General features: G+C 53.0%; 1 protein-coding gene across 1 annotated transcript in view; it reads left to right on the top strand.

The window, feature by feature from the left end:
* Positions 1-2: 2 nt before the first annotated feature.
* Positions 3-12,196, top strand: part of lrch1 (leucine-rich repeats and calponin homology (CH) domain containing 1) — a gene marked incomplete at its 5' end in the record, with an annotated part of 17,234 nt that continues 5,040 nt past the window's right edge. The window contains 14 exons of the mRNA XM_019871921.1: positions 3-138; positions 5,741-5,885; positions 6,266-6,392; positions 6,467-6,572; positions 6,790-6,926; positions 7,463-7,578; positions 8,402-8,492; positions 8,978-9,083; positions 9,427-9,536; positions 10,248-10,324; positions 10,825-10,914; positions 10,991-11,068; positions 11,553-11,595; positions 11,760-11,829. Coding sequence (XP_019727480.1) covers positions 3-138; positions 5,741-5,885; positions 6,266-6,392; positions 6,467-6,572; positions 6,790-6,926; positions 7,463-7,578; positions 8,402-8,492; positions 8,978-9,083; positions 9,427-9,536; positions 10,248-10,324; positions 10,825-10,914; positions 10,991-11,068; positions 11,553-11,595; positions 11,760-11,829 — 1,432 coding nt within the window. The remainder of the gene's footprint in view (positions 139-5,740; positions 5,886-6,265; positions 6,393-6,466; positions 6,573-6,789; positions 6,927-7,462; positions 7,579-8,401; positions 8,493-8,977; positions 9,084-9,426; positions 9,537-10,247; positions 10,325-10,824; positions 10,915-10,990; positions 11,069-11,552; positions 11,596-11,759; positions 11,830-12,196) is intronic.

Here is a 12,196-nt window from a genome sequence, read left to right as displayed (position 1 = left end):
CGCTGCCCAACAGCCGCGGCTTGGAGCGAGCGCTGGAGGAGGCGACTTTCAGCGGCGCGTTGAACCTCAGCGCCAGGAAACTCAAGGAGTTCCCGCGGACGGCCGCCGGACTCGACCTGAGCGACACGGTGGAGGCAGGTAAGCGTGCGGGCGCGGGCGTGGGCGTGGGTGTGGGTGGCGAAGGGCGAGGGGCGGGGGGTGTTGTCAGTGATGTGTGGGTTCCCGTCGAATTCCCCCGGCGCTTCCTGCCTGTGAATCGGCGGAGGCTTGTCAACGTCCACTGGGGCGCGCGCGCCGGCCGTCACCCCGGGAGGTCTGTGTCGTCATAAAGGCGCGTCAGGCTCACGCGCACTTTGCCGCCCACCCGAGTTGGCAACTTTTGCGTCCAGTCAAGTGCACGCTGTGGATCAGTGCTCAGCAAGAATGGACAGCTGTGGGGTTTGGGCCGCAGTGGCGTGCCAAGCTCGGTTGATGCTTGGGGTCAACTCTGTTTTTTAATGCCCCGAAAAAGAGTTTGTCGACAGTGGATGAGGGCTGAACTTTTTCGAGCTCGATGCCCCTTTGTCCAAACAAATTTGGGGTGCCGGGGCTTGGATGATATTTGGAGCCCCCCCCCGGAGATCAGAAGTCGTGCCCCTTCATCTCACGCAAAGAGCCAATATGTGCGCAGGTAGACAAGCAAAACAAAACATTTGCTGGGGTGGGATGGGGCCTGTCAATGTGGCCGCCACCCCCCCTCCCCCCTCATTGAATGTCCAGGGCGTATAATTGGCCCGTCGACCCCCCACGCCGCCCTGCTTCTAAATAACACGTTTGCCTAAATGCAATTGAATGTTTTGATGCACTTGATTTTCAAAAGGATTCACATGGTCCCATCAATGCCGAGCTATTTTTAGAACAGACCCACGCTGTGGAGTAGTAGAGACTGGACTGTAAAAATGTAGCCCAGGAGAGACTGTGGCGCAAGTTGACTGAAAGAGGACAGTGGAGTGTAACATTGCAGGAAAGGGAGACTGCGGGCCGTCATAGTCGCAAAGTACACTTTGTTGAGTTTATTGCTGCAGAAAGTGGAGACTGGAGTGGGATGATGCTAAATGGTTTTGGAGACTGTGGAGCACGAGGAGGGAAGCGGACAGCGGTTCATGATATTGCAGCAAAGCAGAGACTCTGGGGTGTAATGATGTAGCGTTCTGAGATAAGAAACCGCAATAACCTAAGCTAACATTAGCACGTGTGCTCATTTTTGACATTTGTGGTCGTGGCTCCTGAACCCCCTTCACCCCCTATGATTGGCGTGAACCCGCTGGCAACCGGTCTGAGGAGGAAACGTTTGAATGGGGAAACACGCTAGCAGGTAGCCGGCTAGCTAGCTTGCTCGGCTGCAGTAAGCTAACCCCAAAGCGACGGGAAGTGGCCGCACCCCAGCTCATTGTTTTCTGGAAGGCATCCTTTCCTCCTCTGGAAGCTTTGGAAGCAGCTGGTGCTCGAGTGCAGCGCGCTTGGAACACAACATCTGCCCTTTGACGCGGTTCAGCACCAAAAAAAATAGAAGCATTTCCTTATCAGTCGTCAGGGATGTGGTGGTGCTCAGGGTTTGAGGTACAGCCTTAATAAATTGGAGACAGAATCCATTTAATTGCATTCGTAACGTTCCAAAAATCCATAAAATCTGCCCGAAAAATTTGCACTTTTTTTTTTTGCCTGAATTGCTTAATCAACTTCAGCCCTGATTAAAATGATCAAATATGCAGTCATTTTCATGATTTTAAACCTCAAGTAAGTTATTTAAAAGATCTGTCATTTATTTGAAACAAATGCTGAAAACCAATTTTCCATGTAATTAATAGTAGGGTGCCAGAGACCATTTTTGCTTATTTTGTTTTTGTGAAACATGAGTTCAGCAGCAAACTCCACCCCCTTTATCCCCTCGCAGGGGCCTGCCCCCCCCACACACACACACTTTTCCACTTGCCGTCCACTTAAAATGACATCACTGTTGATCACTGAGCATCTGTCTATCCATGTATCGATCGATCTCTAGAGGTGACTTATTTCAATATTTGATGGCAAAAATAGCTTCAAGATTGCCTGCATGAGATATCGCGAGGGTTCCGGTGATATTTGGAGACTTGGTATGTTTCCAAGTGCTTCTGTGGCCCAGAAATGCCTCATGCAACTCGGGGAGCTCAACAAAAGCCAGGGGGAAAAAAAAAAATCGCAAAATGAATTGCACACTGCCGATGCGAGAGCCCAGTGCGATCTATTTTGGGATGTTTTGCATCCCATCGGAGCATCCGAACGGAAACCGACGCTGGCTTGGCTTGCGGATTTCACGTGCGAGACTGAAAGACGACGTCCGCGCCTAAAAGACCACATTGTCTGCGACTCTGCGGCGTCTCCCAATTTGACAGACACCAAATCCTTTTCAATAAATAAACTGGAGCAGTCTCTCCACTCACCAAATGTAGGCCAAAATCAACTGCGCGCATACGCACACACACCCTCTCACACACACACACACAGTTAGACTCTCATGGCGTATGTCTTTAGGCTTATGGCAATCTACAGAGAAGCTCACGGTAGCGTACATAAATGAGCATTATCACGCTCTCACACACAGCCACACACACGCATGCACGATTGGCTTTCGGTCCAATCAAATCAAAGGTGTTGACGAGAATCTTTTTCTGTGGCAGTCCAACTTTTGACCTAGTTGCGTCTGGCACTTGGTGCAGTTAGTCTTTGATGGACCCCGGGAAAGCCAAAATGCTCCTCAAATGAAGAAGAAATGAATGGTGGGGGGAAGGGGGGAGGGGGCTCAAATCCCGCACATTTTTCTGGGGATGTCCATCTGGCTGAGATGCGTCACATTTAGTAGCAGTTCGTCGGACAAAATCTCCTTCCAAATTGTACTTTTGAATGACCTCTGCAAATGGCCCAATTGACCCCAAAATGGCAGACTCCCTCTGTTTTTCCAAGCGTGACTTCTTGAGATGTTTTGTGGGTCTGATCATGCCGGATGCGTCGACCAAATTGGTGCTTGCTCGATAAAACTGCTCTCTAGGGCTGGCTTGTCAAGAGAGTCGAAAGAGCCAAACGCCACCCACGAAGCAGACTTGCTATGTCCTTTCATGCGTGGCTTCTCGAGACTTTTTGGTGGGTCTCCTCCTAATAGACAAGTGTTGCAAATTTCCCCTTTTTGGCTGAATTTCCAACGGTTGCTTTTGACGGACCCTTGCAAACAACCAGATTAACCCAAAAATTGCTGACCTTTTGTGTCCGTCTTTTCAGGCACGGCCGCTTGGCACTTTTTTGGGGAGTCTGCTCGTGATAGAGCGAATTTCAGGGTGCGATGTTCAACAAGCTTCCCAAAACACTTTTGGAGTATTCGTCGGTGTGATTACACCCGCATTGGACAGTGATATGCATTTAGTGGAGTGGTTGTTTTGCTGAGCTACCATAGCACGGGAGCGCTACATACATGACACCCCCCCGCCCCGCCCCCACCCCACTGACCCACATTTTACTTAGCCTTCAGCAAAGTGTGTGTGTGTGTGTGTGTGTGTGTGTGTGTGTGTGTGTGTGTGTGTGTGTGTGTGTGTGTGTGTTTGACACATTAGTTGGGTTGCCCGTTTGAGGCCCCCGTTTGATCCTTAATCCTGTTCATTTCTGTCTGGTCTTTTTCACGCCTCATCCTGGTTTGTGCAGCGTGTCCCTTTCAGACTCCGGCAAGCTAACGATGCCAACTAGACCGCCGTTCTCCCCACCCCAGCCCCCCCGCAAAAAAAAAAAAAAAAAAAAAAAAATGAGAACAAAGCCATAGCGACCGCCACCGATCTTCCTCTCGCTCTCTTTTCTCCTCGTCCTACTTTTTCCCGGCTGGCAGGCCAAAGTGGGACGGAGGAGGAATGACGACGGGCCACCAAGGAGGCTTTGGCCTTGCTGAGCGCCACCGATAAGAAATCCTTGATTTAGGCATTGTCAACTTCATTGACCGCGTAAGGAACCTCCAATGTCACATTGGGTTCCCCCACAAGCCAACATACACACATGTATGAAAAGGTCAACGATGCCTTGTAACTCCTCCCGAAAGCATCAAAGACCCCAATCGTAACCTCATGTCCTCAATTACCACACCCGGCGGTCTTGACAGCAACCGGACAAGCTCCACGTGCATTGTTGTTCTCATCTTGAGAACGGCAAAAGACCCCCCCCCCCCCCCCCCCCCCCCCCGACATGCTCATTGCAATCTTCACACCGGATGGTTTGCTGCCATATGAACACACGACATGTTTCGAGGCAACCCGTTTGTTTTCACGGGCAAGACGGACGCCGCGCACGCGGATGTCTTTGATGACGCAGCGTTACGTCATCGCCAGAGTCAAAGACTCCATCCCAATGTGCATGCATCACACATTTTGACTTCATGACGCTCGCTGGTCTATGTTTAGAAATTGGACAAAGCGCAAATATGCGAATCTGTGCCCACACACACACACACACGCACACACACACACACACACACACACACACACTGGTGCTGACACACATTTTCACCGGCACTCATCCGAGCGGACCCACTCTCTCTCTGGCTCACGCACCCAGTCTGCTCTCGTGCAAAAACACTCTCGCGTTGGGCCATGGTGTTGTTTTATGTGTCTTTTTTGGGGGAGGGGGGGGGCTCATGTGACCGCGGGAGGACGACACTTGGCCTGTCGTCGATGCTGACGACGTAGCGGCCGGCGCTCACCGCCGCCGGCTCACGTGATGCCCCCGCTGGGGCCTTCAAACGTTACCGCGCGTTAAGAAACTACAGATGCAGATGTTTGGGTGCGTGTACGCGTGTGTCCATTTGTTTCCTATTTTGGACCAAGGGGAAACCGGGACGGGGCCCTCTGCTGGAACCGTATCGGGAAGGAAGTTTGGGACGGAATTTTATAGCCACTGTCAAAATGGGAGCACTGCATGGAAACCACGTGATTGTGGGAGATCGTGGAAAGGGTCGCGGTCTTCACGTGAATGAGTGTCCATAGAGAACAACGTTGACTGTCATTAAAAAACAAAACAAAACAATAACCCCAAAGGTTGGCTAGCACCAAATCTGCAAGTTACATTTCACACCAAAATAACCGAGGGGGGGGGGTGCAGCAGTTCCCTGTAAGTAAATCTTCCCAAAGCAAAATCTGCCATTTTCTTTTGAGGAGGAGAAGGATGGCAGTGATGACGAACGACAGCATGTTGTTTGCTGGAGTCTGTTATTATAGGGAGGAGTCTTGCCTTTTTCCTCAGGATGCAGCTGCCACACACACACACACACACACACACACACACACACACACACACGCACGCACACTAAGGCGGGTTTTACACCCAGCCCATACGTGCCGACCTTTGCAGAATTGAAAACGCGAACGCTTCTGCCACGTGTGTCGCCCAAAACAGTGCGCACTCGTTGAGCTCAGGCCAGAGCAAGGCATGCGTCTCGCGACACCTTGGTGCCAAGGAACGCCGTTGAAGTGGGTAGAGGAGCTTCATTTAGGCAAAAGTAGTGCTCGCCGCATCCACGGCAATGAACACGTTCACTGCCGGCCGTTTTCAAAACAGCCCGCCGCCGTTTGAGAGCGCTTGAAGTGATCCGTGAAGTCGGGCAACAATCGACGTCAGCGCCGAATCGACCAAAAGAGGAAAGTGGACTCAAAAGTTATTGTTTGACTCAAAAGGGCTTTGTGGTTGGTTTCAGATTTGTCCAAGAACCGTCTGTCGGACGTGCCCTCGGAAGTGTGCCACCTGGTGGCCTTGGAGAGCCTCAACTTGTACCACAACTGCATCAGGAGCATCCCGGACGCCGTCATCAGCCTGCACTCGCTCACCTCGCTCAACCTCAGGTACGCAAAACGGCTTGTTCGGCGGGCTCACCGGGGTGACGGCGGAGCCGATCTGAATGAAAGCGGATCGTTGGTCTCGAGTCGAACGGCGTATTTGCCGATGTCGTTTTTGTAAAACAAACAACCAAAAAGACGACGATTGTTAGCGATTTGGCAAACAATATACCAAAGGCCTGAATTGGATTGAATAGCGTCTTGCAATCAATCCTACTGTCCAGCGATTTGGAAGCGCGCCGGATTCTAATTTGAGTGGATCCATTTTTATCCGTCTCGTAAAAGCGGGCTTGCGGGCGTAAGGACGTACGAATGACCTGCCGAGATGTCACCTCCCGTGCAAATGTCCGCATCGGTGATGGCGCCAATTTGTTTTGTCCCGTCAGTCGCAACCAGCTGAGCTCGTTACCGGCCTGCTTGTGCACCCTGCCGCTGCGCGTCCTCAACGCCAGCAACAACAAACTGGTCAGCCTGCCCGAGAGCGTCGGACAACTCCGCCGCCTCATGGAGCTGGTGACTGCCCCGCCCTGGTAAAAAACAAACAAACCAGAACAGCATTCCCAGTCTGCTTTTGTCTCCCCCTGCAGGACATCAGCTGTAACGAGCTCACGACCCTACCGCGACACATCGGACGACTGCGGGCGCTACGGGAGCTCAACGTACGTCGGAACCTGCTGTGCGTCCTTCCGGAAGGTTGGCCCGCCACACAACACGTCCGTCGTCCTAACAATCGCACGATGCTGACAGAGAGCAAGTTCTTTTGTGCTCTTTAGTCGGCGACTATTTCAAATGATTAGCGGATCGAATGCTAACGGTTGCTGTTAACATCACGTCGCGACACGACGGCGTTGTAAGTTTTGCTTGGCCAAGCCGCGCCGAGGCTAACGCTGCCGCTGTGGCCCTCGCGCAGACCTGGCCGACCTTCCTTTGGTCAAGTTGGACTTCTCGTGCAACAAGGTGTCCACCATTCCGCTGGGCTACCGGAGGATGGCGCAGCTGCAGGCCCTGCGCCTGGAGAACAACCCGCTGCAGAGCCCGCCTGCACAGGTACCGCCGCCCGCCTCGGCAAACTTTTGTCAGCGCTTTGTTTCTTCTTTTTTTGTGTGTGTGTGTGTGTGTGTGTGTGTGTGTGTGTGTGTGTGTGTGTGTGTGTGTGTGTGATGTTGGAGCCATATCTCCAAATAGCTTTGAGACCGGCTCTCCGGGTTGGGATCTCAGGACTCCAGCCCTTCGCCCGGCTCCAGCCTTGTTATTTTGGGACTTTGAACTCGGGGCTTGCGACAAGAACCTTCCCTCTCTGTACTAGAGGCTTCTCTCGGGACGAGCCCCTTCCGCCGGCTTTGAAGCTTGCCTTGGGACTAAGACGCTTTTTTTTTTTTAATTGGGACGAGCCCATTCACTGGAAACGCCAACCGTCTCTCAGAACTCGAGTCTTGTCTCCTGGGACTAGAACTTTCTCTCGGAAGGACAGCCTCCTCCCGTTACCAGAGCATGATTTTACCCCTTCCGTTGGGACCAGGTCCTTCTATGGACACCCGAATGTTCTCTCGGGACTAAATCGCGTTCTTTCCTTTCCCCCTCAGATCTGTCTGAAGGGCAAAGTTCACATCTTCAAGTATCTCAGCATGGAGGCGTCTCGCGGCGACAAGTTGGCCGACGCCCTCTACCTGCCCGCCATGGAGCGCCTCAGTTTGATGCGGTGAGTTGCGTGCCGGGAGCCGAATGACAACGGCAACGCGCCTCCCAAGAATGAGCGTTCCTTTTATCGGCGCCGGACCTCGATTACAACCGCTCGCTGTGAGCCGATACTCTCGGTTATCAGCGGCTATCGTCGATGCTCGTGGACAGCCGCTGTGTCAGAAATGTGAGAAAACACGAAGAAATGCCCCCTCAAATATTGAACGCCTTCCTCAAAGAGATGCCTCGCCTTACCCAAAATGAACACCCTCCTCAAAACAAATGCCTCACCGTAACCGGCAGAACAAACGCAGTGCTGGTAATGATGTGACATGAAAAACACCATCGGGTCGGGGCGAGAGCGTGACCCCCCCGGAGTTGCTATTTTGAGCGATCGGCCGCTCGCGAAGGCTGCTGAGACCAACCGCCGATACTTCTGCACAACAAATCTGACACGGAGTAAGTCGTCCTCACCAGTCGTCGATGCTACGCCGCGGCTGTTTGTCCCATCAGCCAATCACCGTGTTGTGTGCGGGCGGGCTCAGGCGCGACTCAACATTCCATTTCAACAGTAACTAAAAAGTACAAAATATGACCTTTTGATTTCAAATACATTTTGCTCATCGATGAATTTGAGATCAGAACCATGAATTAAAATGAGCTCCAAAAAAAAAAATCCATTCCCGATTGGGCTCAGAGCGAAGCGAGCGAGAGAGCAAAATGTGGTTCATGCGCTCGCTCGTGTGTGTGTGTGTGTGTGTGTGTGTGTGTGTGTGTGTGTGTGTGTGTGTGTGTGTGTGTGTGTGTGTGTGTGTGTGTGTGTGTGTGTGCGCACGCGCACGCAGCGTGGACGACATGACGGAGCAGCAGAGGAAGCGGGACAGCGACTCGGGAGTCGGCAGCGACATCGGAGAGAAGAGGCTCTCGGCAACGGAGGTACGCGGCGTACGTGGCGAGATACGTGACGGACGGTGGCGCTTACGAGTTCCAAGCGTTGCTCTCATCCGGGGAGGGAGACCGTATTTTATTTTTTCCTCATGAAAATGAGTCAAACAAAAAGACAAGAATGATCGGATCCGATGCATCCGTATTGATGCAGGCGCCTCAAAGCGCTTTCCGGAACAGCCGCGACATCCAACGTGGACAATATTCCAAGCGGCGCAACCTTCGGTACGTCTCGTCGTCCGAAGCGGTCAAAGAGGAACGACTCCAAGTCTCCTTACGCGCAGCGTTATTTCAATGCAAAACAAAGAAAAACAAAAAGTGCTGACTTGAACACCATTCATGTGTTTGTCACTATTTCGTTTTGATTGACAGCACGTAAGCGCAGGCAGAATCTCTCCCACTCTGACGAGCAGCCCTCACTCAGCCCGTTGCCTCCGTCCCCTTTTTGACGCGCGCGTGTTTACGTGTGTCGGCAGCCGTCGGACGAAGACAGTTTGAGTCTCAACGCGCCCATGAGTCACATCACGGAGGAGGACGGCCTCGCCAAAGACGACTCCGGCGAACGCATCGGCTCCCCGACGGGTAGGCGCACCCCCTTGACGCGCCGCCGAAATAGGCTTCAATTAGCCCGAAGCGGGTCAGCGCCGCCGCAACAGGAAAACGGATGCCAAGGACGTGCAATTGTTGGCATGGCCGACGAGGGGGGCGCCGCCGCAACAGGAAAACGGATGCCAAGGACGTGCGATTGTCAGCATGGCCGACAAAAGCGCACGTTGATTGCAGATCAGCGAGGGGTGGGGGGTTGGGGGGGTGTTTGTCTCTTCTTTCACACGCAAGCCCAAAAAGTGGGAAATGGCGCCAATCGGGCCTCAGTCAGTCGTTGGCTTTGGCGCAACGTCGAGCTCGTCTCTTGCCTCCCGCGCAGATCCCGGCTCGGAGGCGGCGCGGCGGATGGAGGAGAGCCCCGGCGAGGCGCCGAGGGAGCGGCCGGGCCACAGAGACCCCGCCGCCGTCGGCTTCGTGGGCTACGGCAAGGCGAGTCCGCCGCCCAAGAAAGGGAAAGCCAGTCGGCCTCGTAAACGTCACCTCTTCTTTTTCAGGCTTCTGCAAAAAAAAAAAAAAGCGTGGACTAAACATTTGGGCGGTCCAAGCCACCAAAGTAGAAAATGTTGCCATTGAAACGGACTCAGCAAAGGCTTCCTTCCACATGTTGCCACGCCCCGTCTGAAAATCTTGCCCCTCAAGCAAAACGGCACAGCGACGGAGTTCCACCCCCGGCTAATTTTCCCGACGACTCTTTCGCTTTGCCCTTCAAAGGCACCAATCGGCTTGCAAATGTCACGTTTGGCCAAGAAAGTCAAAGGTGCCGTTGGTTGCGGAAAACAGGCCGGCTCCAAGCGCAAACGTTGTCCGGCGGTTCACCGTCGTTCATAGAAAGGCAACGGCGGGGTGGAATTAAGGCCCCGACAACAACTGCGGTTGCCTCCTGTAGCCTGTTTGCCAACAAACACCCCTTTTTTTTTATTTAGAATTGTCTTTTGGGGGCCACAGCCCGACATTAGCCTCGCCTTTTTGTCCACAAATCGCTTTTCATGGCAACATTTTGCATTCCTTCGGTACCCGGGGCTTTTTGCTTGTTTTTTTGAGCGAGCGACATTCTGTCGGCCCACTGACCGTCGCCTCTTTGTGAGCAAATGTAACGTCGATGAATCTGCCTGACATCGGCGGCGCGCGTTCGGCTTTCAGGGCCGGACGACGACGACGACGGCGGCGGACTTGGACGAGCCGTTGAGGATCGACGAAGACGCGCGCTGGACAACAGAGTGAGAAACTTGCTTTCCCGGACCTTTAAGGCTCACGAGGCAAATGCTGCTTGATCGCCAAAGTCTTTAACCGTGCGGCTTCATTTGGAGATTTGTTTTAAAAAACAAACAAAGAAACACCAAATCCCGTCATGGGGACTCTGAAAATTGTAATGATCGCATTCTTATTGGCATCTTTCATATTCAAAGAGATATATTTGACCAAGCTTGAATTATTGAATTATTTCTCCATATTTTAACATTTAGTGAATGAGATTTAAAATTTTTAATGGGTTTGGCCCTTTCATCCTTCCGTTTTTACTGTACGTGAGGGAAAAAAAAAAGCTTGTCTGGCTTCGAGTAATCCCCCCTGCCTTGATATCAATGTTCGGATTGAGATTCTTCCTCTTCTCCTTTCCCATGAACGATGACGACAAAATGCGGTATGAAGACTTTGCCGAATAGGCGGTCACGAATGTGAAACGTGTGCTCATCGCCGCCCGTCTTTGCGCCGGCCGCAGGTCAAGGGTGACGGGCGACGACGGCGGGCCGCGCTTGGACGCGATCGACCAGCTGAAGGAGGCCGCGGAGCTCCTGCGGGATCCCGGCAGGTCGGCGCCGCCTTCGGTCTTTTGTCTTTTGCGTCCCCGAGTCCTTTCTCGAGGTGTCCCGCGCCTGCGCTTTCAGAATCCATTTGGAGCAGGAGGACATGTGCGGCGTGCGACTGTACCCCGTGGAAATGGTCCCGGTGGAGCTGGCCGTCAAGTAAGTGCGTGTGTGTGTGTGTGTGTTTGGTGGCCTCGGCCGTCTCACGCCGTCAGCTCGGCATCACTCAACCGCCACCCAGCTAAACATTCCTCCAGTATGTCTTCAACGGGGTCTCGGCCGCCTTTTCTGTGCTTTTCTGCTCGGCGAAGCGCCGCGACGAGCGACAGACGCCAGTTGCCGGCGCTTTGGCGTCGAGATCAGCACAGTTGGGAAGTCGAAGATCAAAATGTGGATTTCGTGTTTTGGCTGCATGTAGAACATTTCTGTCCAGAGATTTTTGAGGGAATGACTGACATTTTTTTACGCACCAGCATGAGCCTTTTGTGGCCTAACGTGGCACTTTTGTTGGTGAGCGGGCTCTCGACGAGAGGGTGGAGCGTGTCTGTGGCACAAGCGCCAAAAACGAGCTTTGTTTTTGTGAACCAAACTCGTCTTTGAATCGCACGTACCGCCACCTACGAGACTTTTTTGTGTCCCGCAGCGGGCAAGACAGCGACGACGATGACGACGTCACCGCACCTCAGGTACGCACGCACGCATGCACCACTTGAGTCTTATTTATGAAGGATGACGTGGGTGAATAGGCGCTTTGTCGAGTGCGCGTGCCGCCTTGTTTTGGTGTCAGTGTGTATCCCCCCGCCCCCCCTCCCAACTTTTTTTTTTCAAGTCAACCTTTGTTTCCCCGTAGCGACCGAACCGTTCCCCGGGCAGACTTCCCACTCTGTCCGGCGCCCCGTTTGGACTGAAACCTCGCTCAGGTGAGTTGTCATCGGAAATCTCGGTCGGCTCGGGTCGCGCGTCTTGAGTCCAATCCCGATCGTTTTGACGCCACGCTGCGTCTTAACGAACGCTTGTTGTCTGTGTTGCAGTCAATTCGTCTACGTGTCGCAGTAAAGTCTGAAAATGGGAGCTAACTGTGCTAATTGCTAGCTTCGGCCGACGAAGGTGCTTAACATTTCGCATCTGAATATGAAGCGCAGCGGCTTAGTCGTGCGTCTGTGGGCCTTTTGTTTGCTTAGCACGTGACATGTCGCTCATGAAGCTAACGTGAATCTTTTTTGCTTTCTTATGTGTGCTGTTTCGTTTTGTGGCCTCCCGTATTGACGTCTTGTGACCTCCCCCCCC

Source organism: Hippocampus comes, unplaced genomic scaffold, assembly GCF_001891065.2.
Source record: "Hippocampus comes isolate QL1 unplaced genomic scaffold, H_comes_QL1_v1.1 scaffold277, whole genome shotgun sequence".
NCBI lineage: Eukaryota > Metazoa > Chordata > Actinopteri > Syngnathiformes > Syngnathidae > Hippocampus > Hippocampus comes.
The sequence above is the reverse complement of the archived record's forward strand: the minus strand, read 5'-3'. Positions and strand labels throughout refer to the sequence as shown.